This window comes from Oryza brachyantha, chromosome 4 (assembly GCF_000231095.2).
Source record: "Oryza brachyantha chromosome 4, ObraRS2, whole genome shotgun sequence".
In the NCBI taxonomy this organism is placed as follows: Eukaryota; Viridiplantae; Streptophyta; class Magnoliopsida; order Poales; family Poaceae; genus Oryza; species Oryza brachyantha.
Window position 1 is genome coordinate 15,097,489 of NC_023166.2, and position 16,948 is coordinate 15,114,436.

The 16,948-nt window shown below is 42.9% G+C and overlaps 2 protein-coding genes across 2 annotated transcripts; both read right to left on the reverse strand.

Moving 5' to 3' along the window:
• Positions 1-1,150: 1,150 nt before the first annotated feature.
• LOC102717984 (vacuolar iron transporter homolog 2-like) lies at positions 1,151-2,268 on the reverse strand. The gene has a single exon (XM_006653562.3). It carries the CDS (start codon positions 2,173-2,175, stop codon positions 1,408-1,410), a length of 768 nt encoding a protein of 255 aa, XP_006653625.2. The 5' UTR covers positions 2,176-2,268; the 3' UTR covers positions 1,151-1,407.
• Positions 2,269-9,584: 7,316 nt separating this feature from the next.
• On the reverse strand, positions 9,585-15,399 carry LOC102704140 (autophagy-related protein 13a-like). The gene is made up of 3 exons (XM_040523556.1): positions 13,955-15,399; positions 12,791-12,921; positions 9,585-10,254 (listed from the first exon to the last, which is right to left on the reverse strand). The coding sequence occupies exons 1-3, from the start codon at positions 15,083-15,085 to the stop codon at positions 9,915-9,917; spliced, it is 1,602 nt and encodes a 533-aa protein (XP_040379490.1). The 5' UTR covers positions 15,086-15,399; the 3' UTR covers positions 9,585-9,914.
• Positions 15,400-16,948: the final 1,549 nt, after the last annotated feature.

A 16,948-nucleotide genomic window follows, 5' to 3' on the forward strand; every position in this document is an offset into this window, starting at 1 on the left:
TAAATAAAACGAATTATGTATAGAAGTCAATGACATCAAATAAAAGAAAACGGAGTGAGTATGTCAGTTTGGTTTTTTCGGAACGACGAGGGCCTTATTGTTAGTGGAGTATAATACCATTTTGTTTTACACTGAAAGCAACCGGGTTTATCTTTCTTTTGTCAACGTTCCAGCTGTATCGTCCTTTCCTCATACTATTTTAGCTTCCATTTGTGCAACCGGCCAACTGGGTTGATACTTTTATAACGCTAGGATCGAGAAATCAGGTGCAGAATATTTCGAGCCTAACAGATCATCAGATCTGTGAATATGTGATCACCAAACATTTCCGCTGGATCGGTCGAATGCTCGTTTACATATCAACAGTAATTAGCGTAATTTTTCACAAGTCTATAACTTTAGTAGGAAAAAGAACTCATTTAACTTCAGTGCCAAACCATCAAGAAATCTAAACTTCAGAGTGTGGATGAAAAATGCCTCTATTGTAAAATCGAGCTGGGCCTGTGTGCCATAAACAGGCCCAAAGTAAACCGGGCCTTTTATTGGACCATCTGTGAAGGCATCAGAGACATCTAATATGTATATTCTATCAACAAATTCTTTTAGAGCCTCGAGGGGACATTCATTTGGTTTTTTTATGTTATTTAAATAGTTATGATTTTTTAAAAACAATTGACAAGGTAAATTGATGTGAGATATATCAATACACAAATAAACATGTTCAATCGAATCCGACTTCCTAGAGTTGCAGCAGAAAAAGAGAGAAAGAGAGAGAATATGCTAGTTTAATTTGTTTGTTTTGCTACAACTTATAAATCTGATTCGGATCTGCATGTGTTGTGAAATGATATGTCACGTATTAATCGACTGACAAACATCCTCTCGAGTGATTATTGTCTATTTCCTCACCCTCTCTCTAAAAAAACAACTGTAGATTGTTCATGTTTTCCTGCGTTCCAAACAGGTCTAAGTTCCGTTGAGTCATGGACAATCCTGGCTACATTCAATGTCTTGGTTGGCATTTGCTTGCCAATTAACCAAAAGAATTCAACGTGCCAGTGGCACACGTGGATATTCGCAAACCAGAGCATCAGCTAGTTTCTGAACTGTCAGAGACAAATTGAAAACAAACATGAGGCAAAGGGCGAAGGGAATCTGTATACAATAATTAACATCAATATTCTCATGTGAGACCATTAGCTTGGCCTCGCCTCATCACAAGCATTACACCCCCTGATTATTCCCAGTTCGGTATCCAGGGAATCGCTAATTTAATTAGCCACTAGGTACGTACAGTACTGGCAAACCAAGAGTAGTTAACAGCTAGCTTGCTATGCCTTGTCCTGGCCCCTTGATTATTTGTTCATCGCTAGCTAGCTCGATCGATCTGGGGCTGCGTCACACGCATCACCCCGACGACGAGATGTCCATGTGGAAGACCGTCCCGAACAGCCGGAGCACGGCGTAGGTGACGAGCATGGCGAGCCAGCCGCCCAGGAGGACCCTGGTGCCGGACTTCACCATGTTCGCGCCGCCCAGGTACGCGCCCGCCGCGCCGAAGCCGGCCAGACCGACGCTGCTCGCCGCGCACACGACGCCGACCCTGGCGCCCCACGGCTTTATGAACCCGCCTGCCAGCAGAGGCAGGAGGCCGCCAACCGCGAACGCCAGCGCCGAGGCGAACGCCGCAAGCGTCGGGCTCGGCAGCTTCTCCTTGGCGGCCGCGTCGGCGTTGTCGCCGTCGCGCTCGATCTGCGACACCTCGATGTCGTACTGCGCGTACACGGACACGAACTCGCCGATGGCCATGCTGCACGCCCCGGCCACGAGCCCGGCCAGCCCGGACACGAGCATCGCCTTGGCGGTGGTGTTCACGGCGCCCACGCCGATCATGAGGGACGCCACAGAGACGAGACCGTCGTTGGCGCCGAGCACCGCGGCACGGAGCCACTGCGCGCGCGCCATGTAGTTTACCTCGTCTCCCTCGCCGTCGCCGCCGCCGCCTCCTCTCGGGACGAGGTCACCTTCGGCCGTCTTCAACGACGAGTAGTGAGGAGCCGCCTCGACGTCGACGACGACGGAGGCTAGATCTTCCTCCTTGGCCAACATGCACGTGCAGTTAGGCGCGGCGCCGGCCGCCGCCGCGTGGACGTGGGAGCTTAGGTGAGGATCCATGGACGCAAACACAAGGCAAGCTGGCCACCGGAGGCAGGCCGGATCAGCTGATCGGGACGGGATGGGAGAGAAGAGTGCGGCGTGTGCGGAGAAGATGGGGATCGCAGTGTGGCGGCCACACGCCTCACCCAGGGGCATTTATAGGCGATCAGCTAGGGTTGGCGAAAATGGAGCGCCCTGGATCGCCCGGCGTGTGGCCGCCACGCGCCCCTCGCTGACTTGTGTGGATTAGATGCCTACGTGGAGTGTGGCCCTGTTTAGTTTCCCAATAAATTTTCCAAAAACATCACATCAAATTTTTAAACACTTAAATGAAGCATTAAAACTAATTACACAGTTATGGATGAAATCGTGAACGAATCTTTAGAGCCTAATTAATACATGATTAGTCATAAGTGCTACAGTAACCAACATGTACTAATGACGGATTAATTAGACTTAAAAGATTCATCTCGCGGTTTCCAGGCGAAATCTGAAATTTGTTTTCTCGTTCGTGTCCAAAAAATCATTTTGCCAAAAAAATTTGGCAACTAAACAAGGCATGTAACATCTTGACATAGACCGGCACGATGTGACATCACGGCTGATATAACTCACGGCTGCACCTAGTACTACGTATATAAAGGCCTTGTTTAGTTCCTAAAATTTTTCTCCAAAAACATCACATCGAATTTTTGGACACCTAAATAAAGCATTAAACATAGATGAACCAAAAAAACTAATTGCACAGTTATAAAAGAAATCTTGAGACGAATCTTTTGAGCCTAATTAGCCCATGAATAGCCATAAGTGCTACAGTAACCAACATGTGCTAATGACGGATTAATTAGGCTCAAAAGATTCGTCTCGCGGTTTCTAGGCTAGCCGTGAAATTTGTTTTTTCATTCGTATCCGAAAACCTCTTCCGACATCCGGTCAAATATTTGACGTGACACTTCTCCCAAAAAATTTCTCAATCTAAACACCACCAAAGTTCACGCGATACACACATTAATTCTCAACGCAGTATAAGTATCAATACGTACTTCTTCTGTACTACTCCGTATTAATTAAGTATGGTTAGTAGTACGAATGAAATGTAAAATAATGCAAGAACAAAACTAAACAAGTATACAAATGTGTGTTGACGTTTAAACAACGAGTTTATAGAAGCAGGAACCGAACATGCACATGGTGATCATGATCATGGCGCACCGAAAGATCCGTCACAGCGAGCCCCGGCCTGATCGAACTGTACTCATCTGTGCACGATGCATGCCTGTTTTACACTCCACAACAGCTTATCTTAAGGTTAGTTAGCATTGATTTCGACCGAAAGACAGATAGGTAGTGCGGGTTCACGATTAAGGAATGAGCAAAGCGAGCACAACACGCACTGCACACGGTGGCTGGCTCTCTGGACTTTTGACCTTTAGGGTATTGCAAGCGCCGGGAAGAAAGGGATCGGTAGCGTGAGTACCATCATTAGCAATTTAGCCTGCCATGCATGATATTAATTTGAAAGCTTAGTTGCATTGAGCTCTAGCTAGCAAGCTATAGCCATCTCTGGGTAGTGGGTACGCGTGGGAGGCAGGAGAAAAAAAAAGAGAAGAATTAAGATTCGATCCTGACACGTTCTTTTCATTAATCTGACGGACGTGCGGATGTGCCGCGGCCACTGGCATATAAAGATTAGACAGGCGCGTGGCCACCACGGGTAGTGCGTATTCTGTGGAGTGAACACCCGGAAAGGGTAGACCACATCACAAAGTTCACAACTGTCGTCATCGTCAGCTTAATTCTCCAAGTGCATAGTACTACGTATTTCACTACGTAGAGGGGAGGGGCATAATTAATTAGCCAACTGGTGATGAGAGGTATCGGTGTATATTGTGCCTTAATTGCGCCATTTTACCCTTTTTATGTTGATTTTAGGTGTCTTTCTTTCTTTGAGGAAATACTAGCTTCTTTTCCCTCGCAATGAATAAAAAAAATATGTATTTCATGCTAGTCCGTAGGATCAAAGATAGAAATATTTTAATTAGATAATATAATTTTTTTGCATCCCTACCTCTACTATAAGGCACATAACCAACGGGTTTTTAAAGAAATAAAAAACAAAGAGTTACGAGACACGTCCCAAGCTACCCTTTTAGATAGTAAAATAACTATTTAAATTCTAAAAAAACACTAAGATATGTTACCCACTCGTAACAGAACAAGAAGTTTTTGACGGATGATCCCAAGAGTGTAGCAACATTACCATATAACATCCTACTTCTCCTACGATAATATTATTATATATTAATATTGGGGCCAGCTAAAAGTAACTCGTATAGGGTTAAACATTTTTCTGTTATCAGATATTTTATCATTTGACAATGCCAATCGACCAACATAATGCACTAGGACAAAATAAAACCTTTTTATCATGGTTCTAGACAGTCCCCTCAGCCAATTACTAAAAAAAATTCATTGGGGGAGGAGGGATAAAAAACAAGGTGAGTATATTACTAAATGCAAAGTTAAAATACAAATATAGTCATTCCTATGAATTAAGTACTGCATGATAATAAATCAATCCACTATCTGTCTGCACATCTTTTGATAATCTTATGTTAATCAGCAAAAACATGTTGTGAACAGCACAAACATGTCTACAGACTATATATATATATATTATGTCTAGCTAAGCTACGAAATATCTTCTACGGTAGTGCAGAATGGATGTGATGGTGCACAGCATACCACAACACCTAATAATGCGCGATATAGAACAGCAAAAGTGCCACAAAAGATGCGATATAACAGGAAAAGGGCCGATGCTCATAATAAGCTTGATGCAATATATGTAAAAGTTAGGGAAAAAGTACATGTGAACGATAAAATGCTGGACGCCCCTGCTGCTTTGTTGGGTATTAGTGGTACGCATCAATAAAAATTAGCACAGATGGATCACTGAAAAGAGGTTATTGGATGCTCCACTAGGAAATTGGAGGAAACCGGAAGAAAAAATGCTCCTTTAGCCGGAGTGAGAGGGACAGGGAGCGAAAACGTATTGGAACTTCCAAAGGAATGATAAAGAAAGGCTGGACTAAATACCTCGATTCAACGCCTTCGTGCTCGTGATTGGAGAGACATGTATTATATTCTTTTGAACTTTTGTATCTTGTGTCTTCCAATTCACGCCCCTAGCTTGTATGTGTTGCCAAGGGGCGTACTCTGGTTTTTCAGCGAAATTTCCATGCGGCATCAAGAGTTAATAGGACGATAGAGTTGAGAACCACCCGGTAGCTATAATTCAACCACGTCGACGTCACTGAGATAACAGGTTCGGTTAGAGAAAGATAGATGTTCAGTTGAGCATAAACCAACACACACCACGTACGTACGCATGTTTGAAACGTCAGATGGATACAATAATAGCAAGGTGATGCCAAGAAAATTTGTTAGCGTGCGCGATCCACCAATCAGTACGGTGCCAAAGAATCGCGATCTGGGCGGCAGTAGTTTTAGAAATTTAGCTAGGAATATGCTATGGATTATATGTAGGCTAGCGCCTCTAGTTCCATCTTCCTCCATCCTTCTCAAGAACGAAATGAATAGCATGTATCTAGGCTTGCAGTTTTGCACCGATCACATCCGCTGGTAAAGCGAGTGCGCGTGCGTGCGTGCGTGGTGCAGCGCCGCCTCTGACGTTTGCGCGCCCGATCGGTCCGGACGGTTGCGCTTGGTCGATCCTGCGAGTTGTGGAGCAAGCGTGAATGCGTGATCGAGCGACGACGGACGAGTTATCTTGCCTAGTTGCCATACATAATCACGTACTCCTACCGTTTTATCATATTCATTCATGAACCAATATATATGTTAGGTGTATATATTGAAAAAAAAATATTTTATATCTTATATCCTATCTTTTCATCTTCATTTATGCTTATATGCTAAAATTTAAATTTTTAGCATTATATTTGGAGTTGATTTTAAGGTCTTTTCATCGTAGTTTATTTTTGGTCTTAATTTAAATTAAATTGCTATGAATATATATATATATATATATATACATATATATATATATGCATTTCGAGCCTTTCAATCCTCAAAATATTATTTGTCCCATTAATCTCTTTTTATCCAAGATTCTTTCTATTTTATCTCCTGCTTACCCTCACACCCCTTCTTAAATATTTTATCTCCTGCTTACCCTCACACCCCTTCTTAAAAGTACTATGCACCTTATCTTTTCGCTTGTATTTATGTTTATAACCCAAAAATAAAATTTTTGATCTTAAATTTAGAGTTAATTTTAGGATTTTCACCAAAATTTATTTTTAAATTTTGATTTTTAGATCACTAAAAACACGTATATAAAAGTTTTCTTTCTAATTTATTTTTTTTACAAATATACCATTTAATTTTTTCCATAAAACACCAAACAATCGCTATAATCTCTCCTGAGCTCAACCTTACTATATAGGAAACAGCCTAAAAATAAGAAATTAAAAGACGAGGGAGGTCGTGGAGACCGTGGGCACCAGCCAGGGGCACCGCCGATCGAAAATAGCGAGCGCCGCTTGCCGATATCTGATTTTACGCGAGAAGACTTTGGACGCCGCAAGGCGGCCTTCGGTGCTAGCGCCCGGCGCCCCCTGGCTACTAGTAGCCGAAAGGGCGGCGCGGGGTGGGGTGCACGCGCGACGCCGCGAGCGAGTGGTGACCGGCGGGAGTGGACACGCGTGAGAGCGAGTACGCAGGTTGGCAGGCACGGGGGGCGGAGTATGGGTGGCCGTGCCGGTGCCGGTGCCGACTGCAGAGCAACGTTTAATTCTGGTCGATGGCCGTGGGCGTCCGATCGGTCGACGCACGGAGTGGAGGCGAGGCGCGCGCGCGCTGCACCGTCCGCAGATAGAGGTGAAACGAGCGAGGAGGGAGGGGTTTCGCTCGCGGACGCATCTCGCGGATGCACAGGATAGGATACGGCTGGCGACTCCGCCGGCCGGTTTTTCTCCTCCTTTCGGTGCCGTGCGCATGAATAATAGCCGGTTTAGTTTCCGTTCGAAAGAAGTGTGAACGCTATCTCTAGCTGTTGCCACTTCTATGATCTCGACTTTTCTAGAGCTGTGCCATTGTTATTTGCAGGAGGAATATGATACTCTCGTCTCTACTTCTAGAGTCTGCGGGCCGAGCCGTCACCTTTGCTTCGCTAGGTCGAAGAAGGTTTCAGCTCCTTTGCTGGCTCGAGCCTTGTGAGCCTTGGCAAAACAACGATTAGTACAAGTGTACAACGAATGGAGAGCCTTGTGAGCCATGTGTAAAAATGTGGTTTAGAATGGTCTAAATTACAATAACTATAAAATTACCCTTGTGAGCCATGTGTAAAAATGTGGTTTAGAGTGGTCTAAATTACAATAACTATAAAATTACTTAGTGAAAATAAAACGATCGGTAAAAGGACGATCCAAAGTAAAATTTGTTAATAAAATATGATGCAATAGTTGTCTACATATTTTTTTTTTAAGTAGAGTACAAACAAACGGTAGCTTTATGAAGTACAAGAAGTTTTACAGATAAGCCCTCAACATATGGGTAAATAACCAAAATTGTCTAAAATAAACAAAGAAAGGCTTCAAAAGAAATAAAAAGCACATAGATATTGGAGACCAAATCGATGTAGTAATGATAACGATATCAAAAAAAAATCCATGGCTAACCACAGAAGAAGTTCACTTAGGTACCTAGAAGCCAACCTCGATGAATCAATAAGACTTCGATCACGCCTTCACGAAGGAAGCGGGGGAACACCATAGATAGCTCGCTAGAGAAGAAGATAATAGCTGATCCAACTTGTCGAGTTTGAGCATAAATCTTAAATATTATAGCTCTCTATGCGCCAAAGACCGACAAAAAACAATACAGTGCTAGCCTCCTCAGCTAGGAGATTGGCTGGGAACAGGAGGGGGCGACTAAGCCCCTCAACTACCATATCTATCACATTCAATGTCGTAGGCAAAGAGCAACGTATGGCGGGCACCTATGAGTATGTGCTATTAAAACACGATATATATATATATATATATATATTCTTAAGAATTAATTCTTATGTAAGTCATTAATTATGGGAAAAACAAAGGAAAAATTTTTTTTCTGATAATTTGTTAAGAAAAATATAGAAAAGTTTACATCCATTCAAATCTCTTAGAAATATTTCAACACATTGACACATACATATGTTATTATTACTTCATTTTTTCTATTCCTATAGACTGAAATTCCTCCAAACAAACCAGCCCTAAGATCCTATACATTTCTTACGAAGCTTCCACACAAGAAATTTTGCACAATTTCTATAATTCCCATTGCTCAATTGGAGATGCCACTTGATTTCTATGTTTTCTCTTTCCTGTCTTTTGGATTTTTGTGTTTCAAAGGAGTCCAAAGTCCTTGTGTGACATATGTGGTTGGAAAGAAAAATAGCACAGTAGGGAGGAAGTATTTCGAGGCACCGAGCCAAACCATTTGGTCAGCGGGAAGTGCCGCAGCGGCGGGCGTCACCACTCACCACTTCACCAGTCATCACTGGTCTGCTGTTCTTTGCGGCTTTGCGCCATTGATCTCCAGTAGAAATGGGCCTATGTAATGAATAATCTTTCCGGCCCTATACGAGGGTTCTTTCCAGCATAAACCAGTCTACGAGGCCACTGTTTCTGCGGTCCAGAAGTCATAATACTAGATTCGAGCCTTCGAGGCCTCCTAACGATGGGTCGCGGCTTTCCTCTTCTGCGTTGAGCCTGCACGCAAAGAGCTGGGAACTCGCGGGAAGAAATGAATTACCACTTGCCGCGTTCGGCTTGGACGATAAGTTAACTTACCTCTCTCGTATTTGGCGCGTATGTTTTTCGAACTATTAAACGGTATATTTTTATAAAAATTTTCTATAAGAGAGTTGTTTTAAAAAATCATATTAATCTATTTTATATTTTTTTAATAATTAATAATTAATTAATCATGTGTTAATCTATTATCATGTTTTCCGTGCCAGGGCATAAGTTACCTTATACTCACCGGCCGTAGTAGTAGTTCTCAATCCCAGACCAATATCAATACAACCAAACTCTGCAATAAGGCCTTTGAGCACAGAGATTATAAAAAGGTACGAGAAATGGACTGTATTGCAAACGGGAAACGGGGCTCATCACACCTCCTATCGGCTAAATCACCAATGAAAAAATAATTTAAATAATTATGATTAGAATTTTTATATATTTGTTCTTAGCGATTTAAAAGTCAAACCTAAAAATAAACTACGAAACCCCCAAATCAATTCTATAGTTAAGAATCCCTAAATCAACTCTATAGTCAAGGTTAAAAATACAAATTTTAGTTTATATGTATAAGCAAAAGCAAAAGTCCAATATTAGCATCTGAAAATTCTGGAAGTTTGAATATAGATACTTTAATTTACCGAACACTCAGTTCAGTAGTCACATAATTACACACGCACGCGCTGGAGCTGCTACCTTCATCAAGAGGCGCACACCTACCGTATAAAAGCGTATAAACAGTAGCACAAATCTTCTAGAGTTCAAGAATGGCGAGGGATTCTCGCAGAAATCAGTGGTGACTTGTATCCTCTTTAACTAAAAGCATCAGACCATCAGTTATATATACACGAACTCCTCAGCACAAAGTCACTGAGCTCACCGTATAGCCCGGTCTGTGGTTGGTGATCTTCAATTGTGAAGTTCACAAAGGGAAGAACGGAGCTATGGTTTTTCTGGTGGCTCTTGCTGTTTCGGTTTTTCCGGTGACTCTTGCTGTTTTGCTCTACTCCGGGACATCAACCTCTCCTTGATTTCTTTAAATGATTGAAGCTTCTCGAGTGCATCAGATTTCCGACGGGAGACAATCGAACTGGTAGAGGCTGCTTCATTAGACTCAACCGTTGAGGCTGCTTCATTAGACAATCGAACTTGAGATGGAGAGTTAGGATTTCGCAGAGGACGCGCAGTTTTGAGCAGGTGCACCAAAGAGCCAACTGCAGCATCTTGTGATCTATGGGACGACGAACTTGCCTGATCTCTAGCTTCCTTTCCATCGCTGCTCCTGTACATTGTATAAGGATACGGAAACGATGTTAGATTTGCAAGAACTCGGCAGTGGAAATGAAGGAAACAAATAGTAGAACTACACTTATACACTGCAAAGACTCAAGAGACATACAGCATTGTGCCATTTTATCAAAAGACCATGGGTATAGCTCAACAAAGCTGAAGATTAATTGGGTGAATAACAGACAGACGCATATCAAGAAAAGGTTATATTACAGCTGAATCTCTTGTTAATATAGGGTGCTGCGTTAAAGGAATATATGATGCCAGGTTGAATTGTCAAATAGACTAATCATCTTACTCAAAACACAATGTAGATATCAAGCAACAACTGTACCTCCATGCATTGGAAAGAATTTTCCTAGTGTAGCACCACATATCAACGACCACCCAAACAAGCAAACATTTATCTTTAATTTATGAGTGAGTGTGAGAAAGGTAAAAGGAAAATTCCATTTGGGCACTCCACTCTTCCTAAAGCTATGAAATTTGACCTTCAACCAAAGAACCAGATAGTCAGCAATCAGCATCCCTGAATAATCAATTAAAATCTGATTACCCTCCCCATGTGCCAGTCCATCTGGTTTTTCTGTGTCATTTGTCACCATTCAAGTTTCAAGCAGCCATCAATGCCCTTGTAAGCAAGTATATGGGTCCACAAGCGATCATCACAAAGGGTTTGTATTTTCTTCCTTCTATCTGCCTCCCTTTTCTTGTCACTCCCTATATGGTGGCACAGTGGCCGGTTCCAAAAGTTGGTGTCTTGGAGTTGGAGGTTGGATTTCTGTTTCAAGTGTTGTTGTAACTGATTTTTATGGTGAACTGTATGTGAATACCCCCATATTGTAAAGGAAAAAAAAGAACTAGATTCTGGGTCTTGTTTGTGTTTAGGGGTGGTAACAGGCCCAAGCTTTTCTATACAAAATTTATGGGTTAGGGTCCAAAATGGGGTGGGCTGAAATTATATAGGTTTTTAAACTAAAAATATTTAAGGGTTCAATAGGTTTAAAAGGGTTGTGAAAGGACCCAAGGGCCTTGGGCCATTATCACCCCTATTTGTGCTGGCCTGCCAGCATGCACAGGCCATCAGGGGACATGGGGGAACTCAGGAAGGAAGGGAAATATTATATGTGATGAATTTTGCATTAATGAGATTAGACAATCAGGTGAGATTGGTGGAAAATGCGATTGAAATGTTTTGCAACATAGTCAACTTGCTTAGCCAAAGGAATACCAGGGATTCGGGGGGGGGGGGGGGGGGGGGGGGGGGGGGAATTCATAGAAAATCACATCAGTTTTTGTTGGAATGAGATTTAGACTTGTTTAACCAAAGGAATACCAGGGATTCGGGGGTAGGGGAGTTCATATAAAATCATAGCAGTTTCTGTTGGAATGAGATTTAGACTCAAAAATATGTCAAATATAGTGCAATTTATGTGAGTGCCTCAATGATCATCAAACTTGTCCCATACATGCAAGTAGTTCACCTAGCTTAGATTCTTGACGTAATATAAGTAAATAAACCTCATTAAGTCCTCATAGAGGTCATTAGCAAGTTAATTTGCCTAACCCATCAATGCCATGTCAGCTACGATGATGGCATAGATTTTAGTGCCATGACCTTGTTATGTGGGGGCACAGATTCTGTTGATCCAGCAAGCCAGATGATGTGCTACAGAAGACGCGTGACTAAAGAATTAATTGGTTAAATATTAGTTAATGTATTATTTGCTTGTTTAGATCCATTTAGCTAAGTCCAGGGCCAAGCCATAACAGACCTACTTGCACAGTTGCACGTGTAGGATATGTTTGATGATCACCAGTACAATTTAATCTTTTATGAGTACTTTGATCTAAGTTTTGCAATAAGATATGAAATGCTGAATATAAGATCTCTGATATTTTCCTACGTTAAAACTTGTTGAATATGACTGTAAGGTTACATAAGGTTATATGTGACAAATAAAAAAATCAGTCACTGACTCAAGTCCAAAATTGTGCTTGGCACTTGTAGCAGCTCTTATCTTTGATATAGTAGTGATATATGATTGCATTCTCTCTAATTTATACTGCAAAGAAACTTAAGATCTGGTAATTACGCAAAATCTAGACCCTCACCGTGAACTGAATATAGACAGAGCTGTTGCAAGACAAACCGAGCCCATGTTAAACTAAGCCAACTACCCTCATTTCCCCCCTTTTTTGCTATCTCTAACTGTTGTTCCAACATTACTTTTGCCAAGGTTTTTAAATCCTCAGTATCCTCAAGTAATGTGCAAACTTTTGACAAAATCAAATAATGTGAAACACAATAGGTTCTGCAAGCTACAAGAATCAAATATCTATGCAACCAGATTGCCTCTAGCATTCCTTAACAACTATTTCCATGGACACTAAGTTGACTTATTATTTTGAATTTCATATGAACAGCTGAGACTTCATGCAATTTACATCTCACTTTATCCAATGCACTACTGACTAGCAAATGACACAAATATAGATAGCATTATTTAAAAGTTATTTATACATACCCAGGCTGGGAAGTTGGTGTATCAACATCATCCACAGCAAAAGGATAATCTGCATCATCTAGATCATCTCGTCGAGGGGAATCACAGGAGAGTGCAGAGAACCTGCCAGATTCATCCTTACTGTCCTTGCCCTGCACATGGATAAAATAGTGTCAAAGAAAACTCATGGGTTAATTACTACCTCCATCCCATAATATAAGGGATCCAAGCATTTGAATTTTGACCCACAATATAAGGGATTCTAAAGTATTAGTTGCCCAATCAATCAATTTTCATTCAAAATTCTCCCAATCTTACCCGCAACAACCTGTACCATAATCCTTTTTGTCTTCCTCCTATTTTTTTTCGAAACAAAATCCCTTATATTATGAGACGGAGGGAGTACATCAGTTTTTCTAGCTCCAATAGCTGGAGGAGAGCCATTTGAATTCATAAATAAGTTATCCGTAGTTAGTGTGGAGGATAAGTTAAGTCCCATAAAGGCAATCCAGTACATAAAAATTTAAAATACAAGGACAGACAAATATTACCACACACAGGGATAATCCAAAAAATGCCAGCCATTTGAATATTAAAAGCTGCTTTGGAGGAAAGCCTCAGAAAATCACTAACTCAACAGCCGTCACTTCTGTTTCATCTAGTACTAAATGATGTATTCATTTTAATCGAAATAGCTGACAACTAATGATAGGCCCTAATATGTAATCTGTTGGTATATATACTAACAGTATTTGGCTGCTTCAACTCCAGTACTAATAATCATGGCTTGCACTATGACATCCCCATCAAACATTGTTTTTGCACAATATCATGAAGATAAACTTAACATAACAACACGAATTGCGGATGACAACTTAACTTTAAGCTAAACTTAACATAACAGCTTGAAATTTTGCACAAAATCATGAAACTAACTTTGACTTCAAGTGGCTCTTAGTAGAGCTGGTTTTCTGGTTTCTAAGGCAAATGCCAGTAGGCTTTAGTCAGCCACATACAAACAGAAAAATCTACTTCAGATATACCAGATCAATTTAGTGCATTACACCCTCAAAGTTCTATCACACATGAAGGATTCAGTATTGAGCAGTGATGAAGATAAGGCATACACAAGAACTACCAAATATAAGTTGAGCGCATGGTAGAGGCTTTAAAACCATGAATCACCTTATGTCCTGGCGACAAGCTTGCATAGGGATCCATCATCCGAAGTCCATCTCCCCTCCCTAACGATCGGCTGTTCTCTGACGGAGACTGTTGTGCACTACCTGTTCCCGACTCCCCTAATCTCCTCGGAGATGGTGGTGGGAAAGTGATCGGACGGTGAAAGGGGTTCCTCCTGTCACCTATCTGTGGTATGCTCACTGGTGCAGAACCTACCTTCGGACGATGTTGCAGATATCCGCTGGGAAAATTGGGTGGCGATGGAGTGGGTGATGCGTCGAGCAATTGCGGAGGAGAAAAGCTAGCTTGCTGTGCCGGCGCCTGTGCCCATAGCGCAGCCGGCGCCCAGCTGTGCGGGCGCTGTGGCTGATTAAACAGCGGGAAAGAAGAGCCTGCTGCTTCCGTGAGGGAAGCCGGGAAGGCGCGCATTGGCTCGGCCGCAGGGCTGCCCACGTAGTCGGGGATTAACATGGAGGGCGACAGGGAGGAGATCTCGAGATTGAAGGCAGCGAGGCTGGGAAGGTACTGGACAGAGACGACGAGGCGGCCGTGCTGCGTCTCGACGGGAACGAAGCTGTAGGAGCGCATCGCGGCTTCCTCATCGCGGGAGAGCGGCGCGGCGAAAGATCTAACGCGGTGAACCATCTCGTAGTTGTAGGATTGGTTGGCACAGAGGAGGCGGAAGACGCGGTACGCCGGCAGGAAGCGGAGCGTGGCGTACACCGACCTCAGCATCGTTATGCATCGCTTGTATGCCCGGTTCACGGGTATCCCCTCGCCCGCCGCCGCGGCCGCAGCGTCCGGCCAGGGCTCGCACGCCACCGTCCACCTCTCCACCACATCCCCACCCGCTGCTCCCCCGCCACCGGCGGGGGCCAAGTGGATATCCACCACGAGCGGCTCCCCCGGCGCCGGCGCCTCCACTCCCTCCGCCGCGGGAAGCGGCGGCGGCGGATCGTGGAGCGGGAGGTGGAACCACCTGTCCCGCCGCGTGAACGACGCCGACGCGGCCGGCTGCAGCGGGCGCGGCCCCCGCACGGCGAGCACGGCGTCGAGCACCTTGAGGTGGAACTGCTTCACCATCAGCTCCACGCCGCCGCGGCCCCCCGTCCCCGAGTCTGACATGCTAGACATTGCGACCGGCGAGCCCCGGCCGCAGCACCGCCGCCGCCCCTGCCGGCCTCCTCCTCGCCGCGGCTCAAGCTGCACGACATGGCTGGCTCCCGCAGCAGCAGAAGCAGTACGGCCGCATAAATCCGATCTGCTCACGATCGGAGGTGGGAGAGGAGGCGGGATAGATCTGCGCGTCGATGAGAAGAGAAGAGGAGAGGAGAGGAGAGGTTGGAGTTGGATGCGGGCGGGGGGGGAGTTGAGTTGTTTATCCTCAAGATTAAGGATCGCTCGCTGGTTTGATACTTTTGATTTTGGATTTTTGGGTTAAGAGGTCGCTGTTGATGTGGTCGTGATGAGATTATAATGGTGGTGGCGACGACAAAACGAGATTATTTTCGAGATTGTTTAAGTTATTAAGCCATCATTCATTAATATTTTAAAATTTTTAGTTGAGTTTCAACTTTTTTTTTTCTTCTGAATTCGTAGAAGCATCCCGGGAATATAGGCGCGTGCCAGCCATTCGTTGCGTTCTTTTTAGTGTATTGCTAGGACTGGGTTTGTTCGAAGGAATCTTTTAATACAAGTGCTCGCATATGATCAAATTTTAGTATCGTTTCCTCTTACTGATTAATGATTGTCATAGTTCTATTTTTTAAGTTTTTAAACGGTGTGATTATTTAAAAACTATATATATATATATACACAAGTTTGTCTTAATTTCTATTTATTTATATATTTATTTTATTTGTACACTCAAATATTATCAATCTAGGATCTACTCATCCATTCAGCTGAAGGGCGATTCATGTACAGATAATATTGTGCGCTCTGCTGAGCAATTGAGCATTATAAAAGTTACTGTTGTAGATTTACGAAAATATTGGGTGCTTGCTAGTTGCTTCCTATCTTTGATCATGTGTTGGTGTTTTGACAATAGCATATTCTACATTCTTTATTGCGACTGAGTGGCTTTATCTCTTGCTCTTCTTTTCCATAGACTTTGACAAACGCTTTACAAATGGTAGTTAGCTGCTCGTCCGACGCAACATCTTTAAACTACCCTGAAATTTCCCCAGAAACTAGCGTGTGCCCAACAGAATGAAATTGAATAAGACGTTTCGATCCGTTGGTGCTTCTTTACCATGGTCTACTCGTTCACTTCTTCCTCCAAAAGGAACATCTAATTGAAAATAAAGTATGATGTACTGAATCTAATGACCTTACCCATTAATATCCCAGTAACATTAATACAATACATCCTTATGATTTTATTTAGGGGTGTTCAGCTGGGAAAAAAATCATGTGTCACGCTAGACGTTTGACCAGACGTCGAAAGAGGTTTTCGGACACGAATGAAAAAAAAACAAATTTCACGGCTCATCTGCAAACCGCGAGACGAATCTTTTGAGCATAATTAATCCATCATTACGGGTTACTGTAGCGCTTATAGCTAATCATGAACTAATTAGGCTCAAAATATTCGTCTCATAATTTATCTCATAATTGTGTAATTAGTTTTTTTTCATTTATATTTAATACTCTATTTAGATATTCAAATATTCGATGTGATATTTTTAGGAAAAAAATATTTAGAAACTAAACAGGGCCAAGTCATGGTATAACCGTATCATATGCAACAAAAAATATCTTTCTTGCACAATTTAATCAATTCTCTTCATCTAGTTCCGGTTAAGTATACCACTGGACCCACTGCAAAGTCGTCTCGATGCAAAGTTACCACTGGACCAGTGCTAGCGGCGTTGCCTCGTCCTCGCAGGTGGCTTCGTGCCTCCGCTGTGCGGCAATTTCCCCGCTGCATCACTCACCTTTGGACTATGCCTCGTTCCTCGGTCACTCAGTGCATCGATGTAAGTGAATATCTGA

What these genes read in the sequence shown, in the direction of transcription:
- LOC102704140 (XM_040523556.1), bottom strand. Translation starts at nt 15,085, where the DNA reads ATGTCTAGCATGTCAGACTCGGGGACGGGGGGCCGCGGCGGCGTGGAG. An exon ending in GCTTGTCGCCAGGACATAAG is followed by an intron (nt 12,922 to 13,954) that starts GTGATTCATGGT and finishes ATCCATGTGCAG; the next exon opens with GGCAAGGACAGTAAGGATGA. An exon ending in ACACCAACTTCCCAGCCTGG is followed by an intron (nt 10,255 to 12,790) that starts GTATGTATAAAT and finishes TACAATGTACAG; the next exon opens with GAGCAGCGATGGAAAGGAAG.
- LOC102717984 (XM_006653562.3), bottom strand. Translation starts at nt 2,175, where the DNA reads ATGGATCCTCACCTAAGCTCCCACGTCCACGCGGCGGCGGCCGGCGCC.